General features: G+C 35.3%; 1 protein-coding gene across 22 annotated transcripts in view; it reads right to left on the reverse strand.

The window, feature by feature from the left end:
- Window positions 1-22,738, reverse strand: part of LOC107590532 (pleckstrin homology domain-containing family A member 5-like) — a 176,310-nt gene that overhangs the window by 10,723 nt on the left and 142,849 nt on the right. For 10 of the 22 annotated variants that reach the window (XM_016279310.1, XM_016279309.1, XM_016279314.1 and 7 more), the window contains 14 exons: window positions 20,949-21,399; window positions 19,718-19,792; window positions 17,032-17,151; window positions 14,162-14,215; window positions 11,947-12,027; window positions 7,885-7,950; window positions 7,147-7,227; window positions 6,920-7,069; window positions 6,735-6,836; window positions 5,780-5,888; window positions 4,402-4,445; window positions 4,094-4,228; window positions 2,699-2,822; window positions 2,457-2,572 (listed from right to left, as the gene is read on the reverse strand). In XM_016279310.1, the coding sequence (XP_016134796.1) occupies window positions 2,457-2,572; window positions 2,699-2,822; window positions 4,094-4,228; window positions 4,402-4,445; window positions 5,780-5,888; window positions 6,735-6,836; window positions 6,920-7,069; window positions 7,147-7,227; window positions 7,885-7,950; window positions 11,947-12,027; window positions 14,162-14,215; window positions 17,032-17,151; window positions 19,718-19,792; window positions 20,949-21,399 (1,708 nt within the window). The remainder of the gene's footprint in view (window positions 1-2,456; window positions 2,573-2,698; window positions 2,823-4,093; window positions 4,229-4,401; window positions 4,446-5,779; window positions 5,889-6,734; window positions 6,837-6,919; window positions 7,070-7,146; window positions 7,228-7,884; window positions 7,951-11,946; window positions 12,028-14,161; window positions 14,216-17,031; window positions 17,152-19,717; window positions 19,793-20,948; window positions 21,400-22,738) is intronic. The other 12 variants (XM_016279316.1, XM_016279333.1, XM_016279326.1 and 9 more) reach the window with 10 other exon arrangements.

Here is a 22,738-nt window from a genome sequence, read left to right on the forward strand (position 1 = left end):
CAATCTTCACATAAACCCATTATAATAAATGTCATATTTACCTGTGCCCTTCAGCAGAAAAATACAGAAATTGAAGTTATCAAACACTAAATTCTAAATTAAATATAGATGAATCCTTAATGCTATAAAAGTAAATTTTTCCTCATTTTTTTCTTTGTCCTTTGATTAATAGACATCACAGCAGCTGGTTATTAGGTTGTTTTGGCTGCTATTTCTTTAAGAGCTGCCGCTGCTGAACGCACGCTGCTGCTGATCTGACAGGCATCCTATTTCTCTAAACCTTTTTTTTTCTTTTCTGACCCACTTCAGGTCTTGAAGTCTCTATTAATGAGCTGACGAGTTTAATCGGGTGTGTTAGATGAGTGAGACAGTGCTGGGCTGCTCCAGGACAGTTTTGAAAACCATTTCAGAGACATGTTCTTAAATGTGACTCATATAACATATATTACACGCATGCACAGTTTTAAGGCAGCTTTAATTGCCTTTTTGGTAACTTCATGACTTAACTGACCACGACATTGCATGCATGTAGTTTATTTCGCACTTTGATATGAAAGGATACAGGCTGCAGCGCGGGCCGGCACCTTTGTGAGTGCATTTGAAGAGCACGCGCTGCGAGCACAGTACCATTTCCGCGCTTGCGTCTGGCATTGAAGTGAAGTGCGCATCTGAAACGTCTCCCGTTCTCAGTCGTTCTGCGACTGAATAAGTTCTTAAATGTGACTCATATAACATATATTACACGCATGCACAGTTTTAAGGCAGCTTTAATTGCCTTTTTGGTAACTTCATGACTTAACTGACCACGACATTGCATGCATGTAGTTTATTTCGCACTTTGATATGAAAGGATACAGGCTGCAGCGCGGGCCGGCGTCTTTGTGAGTGCATTTGAAGAGCACGCGCTGCGAGCACAGTACCATTTCCGCGCTTGCGCCTGGCATTGAAGTGAAGTGCGCATCTGAAACGTCTCCCGTTCTCAGTCGTTCTGCGACTGAATAAATGCACTTCTTGTCAAGATAAAAAGTGACAGAAGCAGCAGCTGTGAGTGGGGTGGCCAACCCTAGCCCCGCCCCTGCGTTAATTGCGTTAAATATTTTTAACACGTTAAATTAAAAAAATGTATCGCATAACATTTTATCCTTTAAAAACTTATTTGAAACCTTAAAACTAGACACTTTACTTACATTTAATGTGCTTTCTGTGGACATAAAATCACTTTTGTAAATTTCTTGATGCGGACATCTTAACGTCTTTGACCCACATATGAATATGCAAATTAATTCATTAACCTATATTAAAAGTAGAGGTCGACCGATAGTGGATTTTGCCGATACCGATAGCTAGGTTGGACCACACTGGCCGATACCGATTAATTAACCGATAGTTTTAAAATTGATACTGAACAAAAACTAAAATAGTGCTTTATTAACAAAAACAGTACTGAACCACTAGTAGTAGTAGTAAAAAAAATAATAATAGTAATAGTAAATGTTGAAATTAACACTCTAACAAGGAACAATACTTACACAGCTTTCATTAATCTTAATGCTACAAATGGACTCTTATTTTAAAGTGTTACCATTTCATTTCAACTGTCCTGCTTAAAGATGCACATCTTTAAATATATACACAAAGGCTATAGCATTAAAATTATATACATATGGATATTGTATGTATACTCTCACACTTTAACTGCTTCTATTCTTGAACACTTGATGATTATCTAATCAAAATAAAAGCGCAGCGCTGAGTCTAGGAGAACTCACCAGTATCACACACACTCCGGACGCGTCGCTTTCAACTCGAGCAGCGGTCTAAAACAGTTTATTTAATCACCAAACGGACCCAAGTTTACTTCAAGAATGAACAGAAGTGCAGCCCTGAGTCTAGGAGAACTCACCGGTAGCACACACACTCCGGACGCTTCGCTTTCAACTCGAGCAGCGGTCTAAAACAGTTTATTTAATCACTAAACGGACCCAAGTTTACTTCAAGAATGAACAGTTTGGTCTCGCACTGTGTAATGACAGCAGACTCTTCTCAGCCGCTCCAGCAATGGACGCAACCCGGAAAACTATCGGCATGGATTTTTGTCGATAACCGATAGTTCCAGCAATCAACTATCAGTGCCGATTAATCGGCAAAACCGATACATCGGTCGACCTCTAATTAAAAGTACATAAAATTGAATTTAAAATGCAAGATGACCATTTTATTTCTTAGATGATCACTGGATGCTAAAGTCATGTCACCAGCGCAGTATATTATTGTTTCAAATGTGTTAAGCCAAACCTAACCAGTATGTAACCAACCAGCACAACCTTAAACTCACCTAGCAACGTCTTAGCAACCACCCTGAACACTTTAGCAACCATGTTAAGCACAGCACAGCACCCATTTGTTTTGCAAAATTAAACACAACCCACATTTTTCCTTCTAAACGGCATACTTACTGTTCTGGGATCAGGTTTCTTGCTCTTCCTCAAGGTGACATAAGAGGCGATGGTGGAGGATTCAGGCATGGGTGATTTAGTCCTGGGATTGACCACTCCGACAGGGTAAACTACACCTGACAGACAGACACAGACAGAGATCAGTGATCAGCAGTGATATATAAAGTTGATATGTAGAGATGTAAGCGATAAAGAGTTTTATTTATATATATATGTGTGTGTTTGACGTGTTTGTCAGGCACCTTTGGTGACGCCGGGCAGCTCTTTCTCTGCCGTCTGCTCAGATTTGTCTTCGCCGTTGCTCTCGTCAACCTCAGCTACCGTGGTGAGCTCCGGCTCGCTCTTATACAGTCTGTAATCGGGCCCCTGAGAACAGAGATTTCACCTGTTTACACATGATTTACCGTAAAAGAGCCCTGCTGATTCTGCTGCCATTAAGTGAAGGTTATGATCACGGATTACATAATAAAAGAAAATGGGAATAAAAAAGAAACTAAGCCTCACAAAGGTTGAGGTACAAACCTGCGCAATGCTGCTGATCTACTGAATGGTGTACAGGAAGCACTTAAAGATGAACGTTTGATAAAAACCAAGAGGGTTAAAAAGCAAAAAGCACTTGAATAAATACCAAGTCAACCGAAATGGGTTTTAAAAATGATTATTCTGCCCAAAATGAAAACGTTCAACTATTTCTTCATTACACAGGAAACAATAGCACCATACAAGCTTGTAATGACATAAGGATGGGTAAAATAATGACAGAAATAGCTTTTTTGGGGTGAAATATTCCTTCAAAAGCTGGTATCTAAAGAGCAGGTGGCTGATATAATGCAGGTACATAATTTATACCATTTAATATTTCAAATAGGCTAAATAGAAGCGATATTACTTTGTTTCATTTAGAAAATGTTTATGGTTGCTCTTGTTGTTATTTAATTAATTAATTAATTAATAATAACATTGAATAACCTAAAGTATAGGTGCTGGGTTCACTTTTTTAATGCATTTATTTATTTGACAATGTTAAATAATGTATAGGTGGTCAGTATAAATTAATAGCATAAAACAATGGGGGGGCAAATCAGGCAGAAATAGTATATAATGTTAATGTATAGGTGATCAGAAAAAATTAATAATATAAATCAGCCAGAAATTGTTTTATAAATTAAACTGTAAAGGTGGTCAGTATAAATTATTAATGTAAAAACTGGAAAGAAATCAGGCTGAAATTGATGATACATAATGTATAGGTGGTCAGTAAAAACTCATTAAAATTAAACAAAATTTGGGGGGAAAAATCTGTCAGAAATTGTTTATGACGTTAAATGATTTATGGGTAGTCAGTAAAAACTGAAAATTCAGGCAGAAATGATGTTGTTAATGTATAGGTGGTCAGCATAATTTAATAAATAAAAACTGGAAAGAAATCAGAGATTATCGAGTGACGAGGCTGAGATAATGGGGAATCAACACAAACACAGATCATCTCCGAATGGCAGAAATATGCTTCTATCGCTAACAAAAACAATCTAAACTCAAAACCAAAGCTAATGTTGGGTTTCTGAAGCGATGGCGATGGGTTAAATGAAGATGGCGGATGGGATGGGGTGGGCGAGGGGGTCACAGCTACGTCTTACGCTGTGTGCGCCGTTGCGCTGGGCGGCCTTGCGGTCCTCGGGCCGGTGAGGGGTGGTGCGGGGCACGTGAGGGGGCCGGTCTCCCCCCTCATACGAGCACGGGAGAGGAGGACGCGGAGGCACTGAGTCTGACTCCTACACAGCGCACACAACGGGACAGTGAAGGAGACTGTTGCCACGGGCAACAACCAACCAAAGTAGCACAATACAGGTGAACTCGTCCTGAGGATCGTTAGCATGTGTGTCTGTGTGCTCGTTTAGACAATTAGACAACGATTATAATTATGATGTCTGGAATAATCACTTACTTCACTTTTATGCAGGTTTGACAGGGGGTTTGCACCAGGAAAACCTATAAATACAGAAGACGACGGGAAAAATGCTTATGAATTCATGCAACTAGTGATGCTACTGTTAACTAAAATTAAAACTAAGGTTTCAGTTAATTGAAATAAAGCTGGAATAATATATAAATAATAGATGAAAAACTTAAATGAAAATTAGAAATGTTGCCCTGGCAACTAACTGAAATAAAACAAATTTAAGCGGAAGTACTAAAATTACTCAAACTAAAGCTGAATCGAAATATAAAAAAAGGTTAATAAAAATGACAAAAGCACAATTAAATTGAACTTCAATTAAAATTAAAAGGAAGAGGCTAATTCAAAATATTAAGATACTATAACAGCATATAATTAATACTAAAATAATACTGATAAAAACAGTTATTACTGCAAATTACTGTAAAAAAAAAAAAAAAAGGTGATGAAAAAATTTAATTGTAAAATAAATAATATATGAAAATTTATGTTAACTGGAAAAAGGTTTAAAAAATGTATAGTTTTTGTTTTGTTTTATTATTGCAAATTACCGTAATAAAAGATTTTCATAAAAAAATATATGTAATTAGATTCATGTAAAAAAGTATAATTATTTTAAAATAAATCTTAACTAATATATGTAAAACCAGACATTTTAAAGTATTAATATAAACACAGAATTATAAAATGGAAATTGGAAAAAGGTTTAAAAATATATCATTTTTGCTTCGTGTAAAATTTACTATAATGAACGTATGGGAAAAAATGTTAAGAAAGTACAATAATTTAAAAATAAATCTTAAAGAACATATGAAAATTAATTAATTTAAAATCAGACATAAAAAGTATAAATCTAAATACAGAATTATTTATCGGAAAATGGAAATTTATTATTGCAAATTACTGCAAAGAAAGAAAGAAAATATATATGTAAAAAAATACATGTATAAATATAATAATTTTAAAATAAATATTAAGTAATTCATGTAGATGTACAGATTTGAAAATACACATGGAAATTTGAAAAAGCTAAAAAAATATAGAATTTTTTGTCTTGTGTTATTGCAAGTTACTATAAAGAAAAATGTCCATGAAAAAAATATATATTAAAAAGTATATATGTAAAAAAAATATATATATAAAAAAAAAAAAAAATCTTAAATAATATATGAACATTTATAGATTATAAAAAGGAATAAAAAAGATATAATTCTTGTGCTGAGTCCAATAAAAACCTTGGCAGAGCGAGTAGAAAGCTGAACAAAACTCATTACAGTTGCTCTTGTCTGTTACTGTGGTGTTGTAGATTATCAGTGAGTTGAGTTGCAGTTCTGAGTGGGTTTGTGTGTTTTTCTGGTTCTCTCACTGGGTTCTGCGTTTCTCTTAGGTTTGTTCTTGTTCAGCGCCTCCATCACATCCTGAATCCTCCACAACTCCTTCTGGATCTGAACGTGTTTTTGGCTGGGCGGCTCCGTCTGCACGCGCACACACAAACACCTCAGCTCAATGTCTATGGAATTATCTTCAATATACATTCACGTATTGCTAGTATTCAGTCAAATGTGTCACCTGTGGGCTCCCGAGGGCCTCGAGCTGCTCCAGCAAGTTCGTTTTGGTCATGTTGACGTCTGCCTCCAGTCGATCGTACTCTCTCCAGCTCCGCTCCAGCTCCTGTCAGCAGCAAAGCATTATGGGTGAGCGACTGAGAGCGTGTAGCATTGCATCAATCAAAGCAGACGTTACGAGGGACGTACAGTGTTGACGCGTGACAGCTCTCTGCAGGTGCTGAGCAGGCCGCTCTGCAGGACGTCCCGCTGCTGGATGACGCTCTGCACCGCCACGGGGTTTTCAGCGCTCATCTCGATCTCCTGACTGGCCGACAGTAGGGCCGTCTCCAGCGTGTGCTGCAAACACACACATGCGTGAATGAGACGGGCGTCACAATGCACTGCGGCACGCTGAGGATGACGCCGTTCGCTACCTTTTCTCTGTGGAGCTGCTGCAGTTTTTCTTCTTGAGCTCTCACTACTTTATCCTGCTCACACAGTCGACTTAACTTCGCCTGGAACGGTAAAGTCAAGGTCAGATCTATTCAAGTGAATTATTTGTAAGCCAATGCATATCAATATGTTTTATATGTACAAATATTCCGTGTAGTAGTTGTGAAAACAGCATGTATAATAATTATACAAGAATCTGTCAAATAAAATAAAAGAATAAAATGAAATAAAATAAAATACCAATCTCTACTTTCTGGTGTCATATGAAACTTATCTTCAATATACATTCACGTATTGCTAGTATTCAGTCAAATGTGTCACCTGTGGGCTCCCGAGGGCCTCGAGCTGCTCCAGCAAGTTCGTTTTGGTCATGTTGACGTCTGCCTCCAGTCGATCGTACTCTCTCCAGCTCCGCTCCAGCTCCTGTCAGCAGCAAAGCATTATGGGTGAGCGACTGAGAGCGTGTAGCATTGCATCAATCAAAGCAGACGTTACGAGGGACGTACAGTGTTGACGCGTGACAGCTCTCTGCAGGTGCTGAGCAGGCCGCTCTGCAGGACGTCCCGCTGCTGGATGACGCTCTGCACCGCCACGGGGTTTTCAGCGCTCATCTCGATCTCCTGACTGGCCGACAGTAGGGCCGTCTCCAGCGTGTGCTGCAAACACACACATGCGTGAATGAGACGGGCGTCACAATGCACTGCGGCACGCTGAGGATGACGCCGTTCGCTACCTTTTCTCTGTGGAGCTGCTGCAGTTTTTCTTCTTGAGCTCTCACTACTTTATCCTGCTCACACAGTCGACTTAACTTCGCCTGGAACGGTAAAGTCAAGGTCAGATCTATTCAAGTGAATTATTTGTAAGCCAATGCATATCAATATGTTTTATATGTACAAATATTCCGTGTAGTAGTTGTGAAAACAGCATGTATAATAATTATATAAGAATCTGTCAAATAAAATAAAAGAATAAAATGAAATAAAATAAAATACCAATCTCTACTTTCTGGTGTCATATGAAACTTCAAAATGTAAAGACACAAGACCAATAATTATTATAGAATAATGTGTATGTTTCAGCACCCTAAAAGGCATTAAATGACGTACAGAGCAGTATTTACTCTTAGTTTGCACTCAGACTTTATTAAAAGTTTTATGCTTCCATATTTAGTCCATATTCATCTCTATTCATGCCTTCAAAAGCTGCTAACATAGCTTGATAACTTAACGATCATCCACTAACATGTTAATAATACATCTTGATAACTATTCAACAGCATTTTTAACTCATCTGGTAAAGATTAAAAAAAAAAAGTTTCACTCCTAGTCCTCCATGAAGTGTATAAATTGCTCTATATAACTGGTTTTTGTATACTATTTTTTTATTGAATGCTTAACAGAAGCACAAACTCAAATAATAATTGTCACCATGTAATCATACAATCCTCAGTTTACAGTAAGAGTCAGCTTACATCAATGTCCAGCTCCTCGGGTCTGAACGAGTAGGTGTTTTCTCTGTACTCTTCAGGACTCATCTGCTGAAATCAAAGGAAATAATGTCAGATATGATATGCATTATGTAATGCATTGCTCTAGACTGCTTTGAGACTCTGCGCATCAAGCAATGGAGCAAGCGGCACGAGCCTGTGTGCAGTTGATTTACTACTGCTGCACATGCAACTTACTCATCAATATGCTGTCAGATAAAGAGAAAAACTAATCGAGACTTTAAATAAGGAACTTTTTTGCAACAGTAACTTCAGTAAATCCTCTAAGTCTTTTAGCCGGTGTGATATAAATGCGTGGCGCTGTGCAACAGGGATCTTTATATACAGTCACACTGTATACAAAAGCACTGGGACGGACACGAACCAAACAATCCACATGAAACATGCAAACTCCATCCAAACAGCTCGGAGGAAGCAAATGGGAAAGTTTGATGGACGTTTTTACACATACGGATCCACACCGCAGAAAATGATTTTCTTGCTCAGTATTTTTTTCCAGTACAAACATCTAAACATACTTGAATCAAAATACATTTACCTGAGAAGCAAAATTACAGATTATACGTCAACATTTTTTAGACATGTATCAAAAGTAAGTAGGTTAATGCTTAAAATAAAAATAAAAAATCTGCCCATGGGGCCAGAAAAATAAGCGTATTCTCTTTTGAATTAAGTTGATTTTCTCACCCCATTTATGATATTTTGGTAGCACTTCACTTGAATGAAGCCTGTATGCATAATGCATTATAAAGGTATTCACAATGTAGGTTATAATACATTATATATTTTCATAAATAATTGTAAACAAAGTTTAAAAGCATAATAATATTTGCAGATTCCTTGTTACACCTGAAACTGGTTGTTTGCTGTGTGTTTTAATGCATTCTTTCTAAAAGTATAACAATGAATAGAATAAAGTATTATAATTTATTATAACTGTGGTTATAATTATTCATGAGAGCATACAATCTCAGATTTCAAATCATACAAGTAAATTTAATGAGTGAAAATGTTTCACAGATTTTTTTCCCCAGTGCATTTATAGAATATTTTTTACATTAAGCAACTAAAATGAAAATCATGCTACGAGTGAAACTCTAAAATAAAATAAAATAAAACACCCATCTTTCCTTCCTGGTTTCTTATTGCACATAAGAAATATCAAAACTTAAAGACAACACCAATAATTCTAACAAAATAATGGGTAAGTTTCTGTCTCCAATGAGTCTACGAGTTTGTAAAAATGGCATGTAGATTAATTATACAATAATTTTTTTTGGGGGGGGGGGGGGGGGAAAGAAAAAAAAGAATCCCATTTTTATATGCACAAAATATTGTTTTAGTAAAAATACTGCAAAAAAACTATATATACTAACGGCCAATAAAGTCTTATTTTTTTGAGTTAAACAAAATTTTTAAGACTTATTTTTTAAAGACTTTTTAAGACTTAAGTAAATATAAAAAAAATAAGTAAATGTATATTGATTTAAGGATGTTTAGAAGAACACGGAGTAAGAAAATTATTTTTTAGCAGTGCACACACACACACACACACACTCATTCACGCTTTTCCGCAAGCGGATGAGTTTATGTAGATATGAATCATCTCATCACGGAAATAAAGCTGCTTCAGCACCATCTGGTGTGTTAAAAACAGAAAAGAAAAAAAATCACAAAGCTCTTAACAGCGCTCGTGTCGTACACGTCCACAACTGCTGTGGGACACCAGAGGGAAACAAACAGAGTTTAAGAACCCAACGACACTCATGTTTTGTGTAAAATATAAACGGATCGTGTGCTGAAAAGGATCTGGAGGTTAGTGGCTCTCGTACAGCAGGTTTCAGGAGGTCGGTCTGCTGCAGTCGATGTTCCCCACAGGCCCGTGGGTTAGCCGTGAGCCGCCGTAATTACCGTCCCCCTCGGTCGGGTCTGTACAGCGCTTGAGTTAGTGTGACTAATGAAAACTACAGACTGAATCTGAAAGCCCTCGCACGTTTGACTGCGGGCCAGCAGGGACACGAGAGCCGCGAGAGCCGGAGGAAGTCCTGACACCGCCGCTGAGTGCAGACACAGAGGAATCTCAGGATTTCTGAGAGTTCACAGCACCGTGTGAGGAAGCTGCTGCAGGAGATTTGAGGAAAAATCGGAACATATGTCATCTTACGAAGACCTTCGCAAAGACCCGCCCCTCTTAGTTACTGCTGCTATGTCCGACAAGCCACACATCATGTTCTCACGCAGTGAAAAATACATCGCGGAGCAAAGAGGACACTGGCAACATGCCGACAGACAGACAGAGCAGGTTCCTTTTGGTATGAAACAAAGTCTCAGCTTTTAAAATTTGGTCATTTTTTAAGAAATTCAATAATCTCTTTAATGTGTGTTGACAGATCGCTGGCACATGAACTGAACATCTCTTCCTCTACTAGTTATAGCACGAAATAAACATGATCAATACACACCATTTTTCAAGTTCAAGTCCACAGACCTTATTCTACTCTTTGGAAGATTTATACTTGAGAATAATTACACTTTTGGAATTTTCAGTGCATTTATGGAATATTCTTCACATTAAGCAACTAAAATGAATATTATGAACAAAATATGAATATAGCCTGAATATAATATGTACAAAATCTACTTCTTTTATACATTTTATATCATAAATGATGCTGCCAGTGAAACTATTATAAAATAAGTGAAATGATCCCATAGTAATAAGCACAAAAATATAGTTTTAATAAAAACACTGAAAACAGTTTTCATGGCTGGTTAAAAAAACTATACATGTCTTAATTTAAAGCAACTTATATTAATATTACATACAAAATACAGAATAACAGTCTGATGTAAGCAACTCACACTACTGATCTGTCGCAAACTGCACGCCTTCTACTAATTTTTTAAATATTTTTTTTACACACTTGTGGAATATTCCTCGCAATTAAAGTGAGTATTATGTACAACATATTAACATATCTATCTACAAAATCATTGCTTTTCTATCTCATATATGACGCTGAGTGAAATTATAATAAAATAGTGAAAAAATCCCATTGTCATGAGCACAAAAATATTGCAAAATAAAAAAAGTCCAATAAAGTCTTATTTTAAATGTAATTTAAAGTCTTAATTTAAAGCAACTAATATTAAAATTATATACAAAATACGCATATTTTCTTAAATTAAGTTCAAATGAACACTTTATTGGCCATGAATATTTCTTACAAGTAATGAAAACTGTATATTGCTATATTTTTATTAAAACTACATTTTTGTGCTTATGACATTGGGATTATTTAGCTCATCATTTTATTATAGTTTCACTTGTAGCATCACAATCACATTGTCATAAGCACTTTACACTTCAACTTTGACCCGCTCGCTGACTTTACAAAGCAAACAATTATCACGACATGACTGGGTTTCTATCTAATGAAGGCCCATTCACACCAATAACACATAACTCTTTTGTTGCTTCAAAACTGAGTGGATTCTGATCGGCTCTCAATGTTTTTTTGTCGTTTTTCCAACAATAATGATTCCGGCAATATCGTTCCTCTGCGTTGTTATTGTTTTAGCTTTCACTTCTCTATTCAGAATGATTGTTAAAACTACTTCCAGTTATCGTCTGTGATGTGAATGGGTCTTTAAAGCTCATAAAGCCCATCAAATGCTTTTCCTTTGGAGGTCAAAAGCCTTCGTAAATCAAACTGGTCTCCAGTCACACACTCGAGTCTGTGCTAACACATGAAAGCCGGCGTGATGGATGAAGCCATTGCTAATGAACGGCACATTAGCACCAGCAGCTGGGATTCGCACGGCTATGCAGTGCACGAAACCTTCAAGCCATGCCAATACCAGTTCCACTTTCAACAAGAAAGCAACAACAACAAGGAACACCAATGGGATGTGCTGCAACGAAACCGACACAGGATGGGGCAGTGAGGGGGTGGAGCTTCGACAAAGAGGCGGGGCCAATGACACGAGAGGGGAGTAGCATAACCGTGTGTTCCAAGACCTTACTTGCTGGTACAGTTGCGGCCTTGGCGCCGAGTTCTCAATCATAGTGTGAATCATGAAGATTACTGGCTCATTCTCCTTCATCTAGTACGTGAGGAGGAGGAGGAGGAGTAACAGCCGTTATCAAAGCACTGTGTGTTTTTACAGCTTCTGACCCTCACAAATATCACATGTCTGCTACTCAAGCGTTTTTCTTGTTCGCTAGTCCAGAATAATGACTGTGTGCACTTCAGTAACGCAATACAATGTAAAAAGACAATAAATGGTTCCTGTCTAAGAAAGTGAAGAACATTTGCTGGATAATGTTATTCTGAGTTGACCTTTTCAAAAAGATAGATCATTGGAGGAAAAAGCAGAATCCTACCTGAGTTTAAAACATCTAAATGTCCACTATGATATGTTTAATCTGAGATACAGTTCACTGGGTTGTAGGGCTGTCAAAATGGCTGAAAATAAACTTAAATATTATAAAAATTTGAATTATATTCTAATTTAAAATGCATAATTTCAGTTAGGGTGAAGAATAGCTTTTGGCTTCTCTCCTGAGGCCACAAGAGGGCGCATCGAGCAAAATATTACTAATGCATGCTTATTCGAAGCATAAGATAACATGACTATCTGTCAAAAAAAGTGCATAATGTTTAAAATAATGTTTATAAACGCATTATAATTAAGTTGCTTAAACAACTATAAACAAAACAGCATAATTTATGTATGCATAGTTTATTACAAAGGGCGGAAAGCCAATCACACAGAGTACATTTTTTTCATTTAAAAACATGAGATGCAGTGGGATTGGGAAAAAACCCGCCATAAAGTCTCGATATATGTTTTGTCAAAGTTAAACTTGCATTAATTTTACAAGGCTTTATAAATATGCGGCTCTTTTGTGCGAGACATGAGTGCAACGTGATAGATGTCCCTCTAGAAAATGCGTGAAATATGTGTTCTGTGTGAACGGCTTGGTTTCAGTTTTGACGTAAACAAGATCTTCTCCGCATTGATGTTCTCCTTTTCCACAATATTTGTAATTAACAACGCAGCAGCGCCGTATCTAATGGCTTCAACTGGATAGGCTAACAAAAACATTAACACTTACATCGTCATCGCATCTCGCGCGCCGCTGATAAGGCTGCCTCCTTAACACACACCTAAAATTCGAATGCAACGTTTTTGCATTCGAATGTGGATTTTTATTTTCAATTCGACGAATATTCGAATTTTTTTTGACAGCCCTACAGGGATGTGCTAGACAATAATTAAAAAAATATATAAATTAATATTAATACATAAGAAGAGCAGGAAAACCTCAAACTACAACAGTATAAAACTAAAACATAATTTTCATAAAACTTCTTAAATCATTTTCAGTAACTGAAATGAACTTGGAATAAAAAATGTAAATTCAACTGAAACAAAAAATAAAATAAATACTGCCTTTGAAACTAAAATAAGTTAAATTAATAAAATTACTAATACAGAAATTTAAAAAGCTAAATATAAATACATATATAAATTTAAATATTATAAAAAAAATTCAAACTGAAAATATAAAAATAAAAGGTAATTAGAAATGTTAATAAATATTATAATAATAAAAGGGATAATAATAAGATAACACTGATCCAGAGAGTAGAAAATCTCTAAATAAATAAATATAAATTATATTTACAAATTAATATAACAGAATTATTATTCAACTACATTAATGAAAAATAAATTATCAAATTTAACCTCAAAAGAAAAGAAACATTGCCTTTGCAACTAAAATCAGTTAAAAGAATGAAATGACAAAGTAAAAATATATATACATAAAAATATATATAAAAACATTATCAAAACTTTAAAATTGAAAATAAAAGCAATTACATACGAGTTATAATATAGATGAGCAAATATAGATAAGTTGTTCATTCCATCAATTACTGAATACTTGCTTATGTCTACATATATATTCATTCTGTCAATTCTTAGAGCTGTTATATATATAATGAAATATAATTCCTCAAGCAAGCGCTTAAAAATAGTGCTTTAAATGAACTGCTATTTTAAGAGACTCCACTTCTACTGAACAAAGAACTGCAGCGGATGCACTGAAGGCCGGAGAACAGAGAAACCGCTTGAGTTTGATCTGTGCTGTAATAAAAGTACAGTAGCCAGAGAAATAAGACAATGAGAGAGAGTCAGACAGGAAGTGAGAAACAGGAAAGGCCCTCACCTGGCTGTCCAAGTACACGAGATTCCTCTGTAGGTGATGGGAAAGGATTTCACTCTAGAGACAGCAAGAGAAAGCAGATGAGAGGAGAGCAGTGAGAAAACCAGAGACGTTGGCGAGACGTGGGCTTCAGAGGAAAAGAAAAACTCCAGAAGCCATTCAAAGTCAAAGTCAACAACTGCAAACTCCACTTTCTCCTCAAGTTCATCATGCACGTTTATGAGCTAGATAAAGCAAGCCAGAGAGCAAATCAGAAATAAGGTTCTTGCACATAAACGGGTCCACCAAGGAAAACATCTATAGCCATCAAAAGAGGATTGCAAACAAAAACAACTTCTGCTGATCATGTTCCTCAAACTGCGACAGACGCATGCAGCAGCCGCACAAAACATGATCCAAACCTACAGGACTGGAGGGATTTCACATGTTAGTGGAAAGGAAGGGACGTTTCTCCAAATAGCTGGTCCAAAGTTTGGAATAATTCAGATTTATTGAATTAAGGCTCACCAAGGTTGCGTTTATTTCAGTAAAAGTATGACATATGTGAAAATCTGTTTAAATGTAATTTATTCCTGTGATCAAAGCTGAATTTTCAGCATCATTACTCCAGTCTTCAGTGTCACATCCTTTAGAATTCACTCTAATTTGTGACCCTGGAGCACAAAAGCAGTGTTAAGTCGCTGGGGTATATTTGTAGCAATAGTCAAATATACATTGTATGGGTCAAAATTATTGATTTTTCTTTTATGCCAAAAATCATTAGGATATTATGCAAAGATCATGTTCCATGAAGATATTTTGTAAATTTCCTACCGTAAATATATCAAAACTTAATTTTTGATCAGTAATATGCATTGCTAAGAACTTCATTTGGACAACTTTAAAGGCGATTTTCTTAATATTTAGATTTTTTTTGCACCCTCAGATTCCAGATTTTCTAATAGTTGTATCTCAGCCAAATGTTGTGCTAACAAACCATACATCAATGGAAAGCTTATTTATTCCGCTTTTATGATGTAGAAATCTCAAATTTCGAAAAATTGACCCTTATGACTGGTTTTGTGGTCCAGGGTCACAAATGCTGATTTGCTGTTCAATTATTAATAATGTTCAAAACAGCTTTTGCGGCTTTTTATATTTTTGTGGAAACTGTTATAAATGATTTTGATGAATAGAAAGAACAGCATTAATTTGAATTAGAAATATTTTGTAACATTATAAATGTATTTACTGTCACTTTTGATAAATTTAATGCATCCTTGTTGAATAAGTTTTTTTTTTTTTTTTTTTACTTTTGAATGGCAATGTATCAAGGTTTCCACTAAAATATGAAGTAGCACAACTGTTTTCGACATTGATGATATTCAGAAATGATTTTTGAGCAGCAAATCAGAATATCAGAATGATTTCTGAAGGATCATGTGACACTGAAGATGCTGAAAATTCAGCTTTGATCACAGCAATAAATTACATTCTAGTATATAGCCACATAGAAAACAGTGATTTTAAATGGTAAAAATATTTCATTACCATTACTGCTTTTATTGTATTTTTAATCAAATAAATGCAGCCTTGGTGAGCATAAAAGAAGTCTTTCAAAAACATTTTAAAATCTTAATTATTCCAAACTTTTGACCGCTAGTGTGCACTAAAGCTGGCATTAAAGGGATAGTTCACCCAAAAATTAAAATTTAATGTTTATCTGCTTACCCCCAGGGCATCCAAGATTAGGTGACTTTGTTTCTTCAGTAGAACACAAACGAAGATTTTTAACTCAAACCGTTGCAGTCTGTCAGTCATATAATGGCAGTCAATGGGCTCCTCGGCTTTGAGAGTCAAAAAAACATACACAAACAAAACCAAATTAAACCCTGCGGCTCGTGACGATACATTGAGGTCTTAAGACACGAAACGATCGGTCTGTGCAAGAAACTGAACAGTATTTATATAATTTTTTACCTCTGATCCACCGCAATGTCCAACTGTCCTGAGCGCGTTCACAACATCCGGCACGTGAAGTCAAATAAATACGGTCGGGCAAAAAATTCCATGTTGTCTGATGAGATATCAAAATCGTCTTCCATTGTGATGACCTGTACTTCTAAATATCTTTAGATCATCTCAGTGCCAGTGAACACGTCCGCAATCTCTATATTGCGGAATACGCAATCTCTACGTATACGCGCGACAGATCGCTTCCGCACATGGAAGCGATCTACTATCATAGATATGTACAGATTCCTTATTCGACCGCTACAGATACGTTGGCACGTCCGCCATTTTGGAACATAGAAACAGTCACTAATGAGGCATCTACTTATATATATACAGTATCTATGTCTACTATGCCAGAGCACGTACACGCGTCACGCGCCGGATTTTGTGAACGCGCTCAGGACAGTTGGACATTGCGGTGGATCAGAGGTAAAAAATGATATAAATACTGTTCAGTTTCTTGCACAGACCGATCGTTTCGTGTCTTAAGACCTCAATGTATCGTCACGAGCCGCAGGGTTTAATTTGGTTTTGTCTGTGTATGTTTTTTTTACTCTCAAAGCCGTGGAGCCCATTGACTGCCATTATATGACTGACAGACTGCAACGTTTGTGTTCTACTGAAGAAACAAAGTTACCTACATCTTGGATGCCCTGGGGGTAAGCAGATAAACATCAAATTTTCATTTTTGGGTGAACTATCCCTTTAAAACTTATTTTATTAGACATCATCCAATCCACAACAGCATGCGGAAGCAATGGGAAAACCAGCAGACTTGGAAATGAACAGGCTGGGTTGTGGGGTGGCTGGGGTTTGACGGAGGAATCTAATAAGCCCTTCACTCTGGGATGCACAGGCTAGCAATCCGCGAGGCTGACCTTTGGGTTGGCGGCATCGAGGTTTAGCTGCATCAGCTGTGCGAGCGTGTGCTCACGGAGGCTGTTGAGCTCGGCCTGCTGCCGCCGGAGTTTGATGAGCAGCAGGGTCAGTTCCTCTGGCTGCAGCGGGCGACAGGAGCAGTGGTTAGTGTGGGCCGTCATGAAGGGGGTTATGGGGGAAATCGGGCCATGTTTGATAAAGAAGATGTGTCGAGTTGAGTTGAGTTGAATTCTTCAGACATTGCATGCCTGGTGTGCTGGATAGACTGACATAAACCTGTGATATCTATTCAACATGATTAAGCAGCTAAGATGCACAATCTAGTTTCGTAACCATGAATAACCAGGTTCTGTTGAATTTCTGGTTTGAATTTCAATTTTCTTTTCAAGAATGGAAAATCAAGCACAACAAAATTACTGAAACATTAACTAAAATTAAAATAGAAAAAATATATACTGTATATAAAAACAAAAGCTAATTCAATACTATATAAATACTATAGTAGTATAAATAATATGAATAAGAAAATCTGTAAATAAATAATTGGAAATTACATATACAATACAAACATACATATATAATAAAGCACAACAAAAGTAATAAAACAAATTAAAATATAAAACTAAACGTTATAGTTATTTTAAAATAATAAATACTACAATAGTATACAAGTAAGTTTAAGTTTGGGTTTAAGTTTAAATGTGCTTTACTAATAATATCTACTATGTAATACTATACTAAATAAATAGTATATAAATAATAGGAAGTAAAAAAATCTGTAAACAAAATAACTAGAAGGTATATGTATATACAAACATACATCTACTGTAATTAAGCACAAAAAACTAAAAAAAAACAAATTAAAAATCTAAAAATAAAAGCTAATTCTAAATATTAATAAATACTACAATAGTATAAATAATATGAATTTAAAAATCTGTAAATAAATAACTGGAAATTATATATGCAAACATACATATATATTCAAGAACAACAAAATTAATCAAACAAATTATAAACTAAATATACAAAATAGAAAACTAAACGTTATAGGTATTTTAAAATAATAAATACTACAATAGTATACAACTAAGTTTAAGTGTAAGTTAAGGTTTAAGTTTAAATTTGCTTTTAAAAATGGAAAATCAAGCACAACAAAATATCTAAAACTTAATATAAAACATTTTTTTTTAAATATTAATAAATACTATGTAATACTATAATAAATAAATAGTATTACAGAATAAACAATAGGACATAAAAAAAATCTGTAAACAAATAACTAGAATGTATACGTATATACATATATAATTAAGTACATAATATAATACATATATAATTAAGCACAACCAATTAATGTTAATTCCAAATATTAATAAATAATATAATAGCATATGAACACTAAAATGACACTGGTCTAGTGAGTAGAAAATCTGTAAATAAATAAATAAATTAATTTGTAGTATTAAATATTTCCAGGATAGACTGACATAAACCTGTAATATCTAATCAACGTGATTAATGAGCTCTACTAGGTTCAGCTAAGTTGCATAAACTAGTCAAATAACCATGAATAACCAGGTTCTAGAGCTAGAAACTATAAGTACAAGCTGGATTTTCCAGAAAGAACAGCTGAATTCAGTTTAAATGTGCTTTTAAGAAAGGAAAATCCCAGGTTTATGCCAATTTATCCTTAAAAACTTGTTCTGCTTTCCAATTAAGAGACCTCTGAAGAAAATAACCCTGGGATCGACATTATCTTAGGTTTGTCACTTCATTTTGGGTTGTAATAAATCTTCCAAATAAAAGAAGTAATATCATGAAAAAGAAAGATGATAAAAACTCTCCAAGAGGCTTTTACCTAAAACTAAATGTTTAAGGTGCTAAATTGAATTTTTCATTTTCCATTCATTTCATTTTTACAGCAGCTCCCCAGCGATGAGTAAAACACATATGGAGGAGCTCTTTTAATATTTCATCAAGTGACCGCAGGCTTTTACATTAAAATGCTCTCTGTCTGAAATCATACTGCAGACGATTTCTGCCACCTGTATTTTGCATTTGTAAAATGAATAACTATAAGCAGAAGCTTAACAGGAAACAAAGCGGCTTTAGACTGCCAAAACCTGAAACGTCAAGTAAGAGAATAATAATTATAGTTTTAAGAAGAGCTTATGGTATTAGCGCTTCTCCTGTCACAATAAACACACACGCACACAAACACTCATCTCTCTGTCAGAGGCGTTTAATTCAAGACCTAAAGCTAGAATAACCTTCTCTACTGCAACGTAATACTCCTACTTGAACATTCGAATGTCCGTTTACCTTTAAAATCAACATGAAATGACATTTGCAACCTATTGTACTTCTAAAACATGCTAGATTTTCATGTGAAACCATATTTTAACCATAAGACCTTTTTTTTACCTTTGCAATAACATGCACTCGTGCACGAGTAGACCAGAAGCATGTGTTATGAAAGTCATTTTTGATTTCATGTTGACTTTAAATGAGCAGCTTCAACCTCAGCATGTAAAATATTCTGCTAATTTGCAAGCCAAAGCCTCAACGACTCCGTGGTCGCTTGCAACTGAAAAATGCAAATAGTTAAGAGAGGAAAGCAAAGTTGTGGATGTGTCGTCTTTGCACAGAGGACGTGGTGGGAGGAGGAGAGGGAAAGCGTACCGTTTTGCCTTGCAGAGACTGTGAGGTGATGCTCTGTGCGGGAGGAACAGGCCTGCGCTCGGCAGGATAGGAGAACTGACAGAGAGAGAGGAAAGCAGAGCAATCATCAGGACCGTTCTGGTGGAGAGTGCACTAAACCTAAAGGCTCGGTCATTTAATGTGATCTGGTAATTACACGCTCAGACAAAAAACAACAACTACTGTATCACCGAAAAACATCTGTGAGCAAGATTCTGATATTAAAGGCTATAAATGGAAATAAAATGGATATAGATTTAAAATGCAGGGTTCCCACTTTTTCAGTCATGATTGTTGCATTTTTACTAGTTATTTAATTTTTACTGTTATTATTACGATTATTATTAGCATTATTGTGAATATCAATATACTGTCAACTAAAACTGATTTTTGTTGACTAAATTATAAGGAAATTTTAGAGTAAAAAGGACTAAAAGTAACGAGTATAAAATTAAATATTGACAAAATATTTAATACATTTAAAGAACATTTTCATCAAAAGACAACTCGGACTAAAACAACAACAACAACAACAACAAAAAAAGAGTAAAAATTGGTGCAATAATACAGAAATAAGATATATATATATATATATATATATATATATACACACACATGTACATGAAAAGTCTTACCAAGGCTGCATTTATTTGATTCATAATACAAAATCAGTATTATTGTGAAATATTACGATCTAAAATAACCGTTTTCTATTTTAATATATTACAAAATGTTATTTATTGCTGTGATGTCAAAGCTGAATTTTCTATATAATTTGATTTTAGTGAATCATTTATTAATTCAAATATATTTATTAACTTGTGTTCATTTATATAATAAGTTAAATCTCTATATTTATAACTCATATATAAAAACATTTATATATTCATTTAAATATGTATAAAAAATGTAAACATTTTAGTGAATTATTCTTTAATGTATATATTTATTAATTTCTGTTCATTTATATATTATGTTGTTAATAGATAAATTATACATATTTATTATATATCTTTATTATACATTAAAATAATTGATATACTATTTATATATTATATTATTTATTAATTTAAATATAAATATATATTTAAAAAATGTAACCTGAAGCTGGTACCACTAACACTAAACCTGTTTTTTTCCAGGCTTGGAAATGCTAATTATTTTACATTTTCCCAGTTTCTCTATACAGTGGGAACCCTGTGTGACTCTTTACCTTAGAGAGGTGCGGCCGGTGACGGCGTTCAATCGTCACGTCCCCACGAAACACCGGCGAGGAAACTTCAGAGCGGGAATCCGGGTTGAGGGGCCGATTAGGAGAGAAGGTGTGGTAACCGGCCAGAGATCCGTGGGAAGGAGACGTGGGGATGGACTCGGCGAGCTGGCCCATGGTTTTGGGGCTGGGCAGCGTCCCGTATCCGATCCGGCTGTGCGCCTGCCTCTGCTGCCACTCGTACAGCTGCCACATGGTGTCGTCCCGTATGGAGTGCCGCTTCTCTGCAGTCGGGGGCTGCAGCGCCCGGTCATACATCGACCCCGCCACGCTGCAGATGCTGTCCGGCCGCAGCATGTTACGCGGGAGCGTCCGGTAGCCCTCGGGATAGCGCGGGACCATCTGCGCACGGTGGCTCGGCATGTTCCTCGGTAACGTTTGGTAGGACGTAATGCTGGAAGACAAAGAAACTGGCGTCACGAACTCCACTTGAAAAATTAGAAAATTAAAGAGTTTAATTTTCATTTGATTAAAAGATAAATTAAAGTTTTATACGTTTGAGTTCAAGAAAAATTAAGACAACACAGAATGTGTGGGAAAAAATCATTTCATTGGGCCCTATTATCATAAAAGAAATGAACAAACTAAGTTTTTATGAATTCAATTAATCAGACATGCTTTTTAAATAATTAAAAAAAATACAGAAAAATGAAAACAGAACTTAAGAAAAAATTAGGGCCCTAAAATGTTAATTTTTGTGAAACTTTTAATAAATTGTTCTTAAATTGTGTATGTTTTATGATTTTAATTAATTAGACATGCTTTTTGATAACTAAAGTTTAATTTAACCACCAAAACAGAGTCCACAAAAATTCAAATTGAAAAAAAATAATGGAATTTGGGGGAAAAATTATAATAAAATAGAATTTGGGAAAAATGTTTGGGGTCATTAAATTTTTTAATATTTTTTGGGGGGAAAAAGTCTCACCAAGGCTGCATTTATTTGATCCAAAATACAGTAAAAACAGTAATATTGTAAAATGTTATTACAATTTAAATAATTGATTTCTATGGGAATAGATTTTAAAATGTTATTACCGTATTGTCCCGAATATAAGAATGTTATTTTCTTGGAAATACATCTGAAAAAACGCGGTCGTCTTATATTCAGGGTCTAAACTTTGACATGTCAGTAATACACCCACAACAATAGGTGGCTCCAAATACGCATAAAACCAGTGTGCCATGAAATACGTAATGTAATGCGTGTTGTAAAGATCGCGAGTAAAAAAAAAACAAGATTTGCTTTTTAAAAAGCCTTTTTCCAAAAGGTACATCTGGAAAAAGGGGGGTCGTCTTATAATCAGGGTCGTCTTATATTCGATCCAATACGGTAATTGCTGTGAATAAATAACATTTGCTGTGTGAATGTGTTAGTGAATTTGATTTTAGTGAATCATATATGAATTAATTTATGTTCATTTAGACATTAAATTATATATTGATGAATTCTATATTAATTTAAATATTATTTATGCTCCTTGGTAACGTTTGGAAGGACGTAATACCTGAAGACAAAGAAATTGGCGTCACAGAAAGGTCAACGATATACAAAACAACTCCACTTGAATAAGAGAGTTTTATAACACAATCATGCTAATAAGGCTCGGCTTTGACTTTGTGATGATTTCCTGTTGAGCTACAGGCGATAATTAAACACTGACTCATTAGCATATGATAAAAGCTCATCACAGCACAAAAGATTTCACCTTTCGCTCCGGCTGATCATTAAA

The sequence above is a fragment of the Sinocyclocheilus grahami genome, unplaced genomic scaffold, assembly GCF_001515645.1.
Source record: "Sinocyclocheilus grahami isolate Dianchi unplaced genomic scaffold, SAMN03320097.WGS_v1.1 scaffold129.1, whole genome shotgun sequence".
Classification (NCBI taxonomy): Eukaryota; Metazoa; Chordata; class Actinopteri; order Cypriniformes; family Cyprinidae; genus Sinocyclocheilus; species Sinocyclocheilus grahami.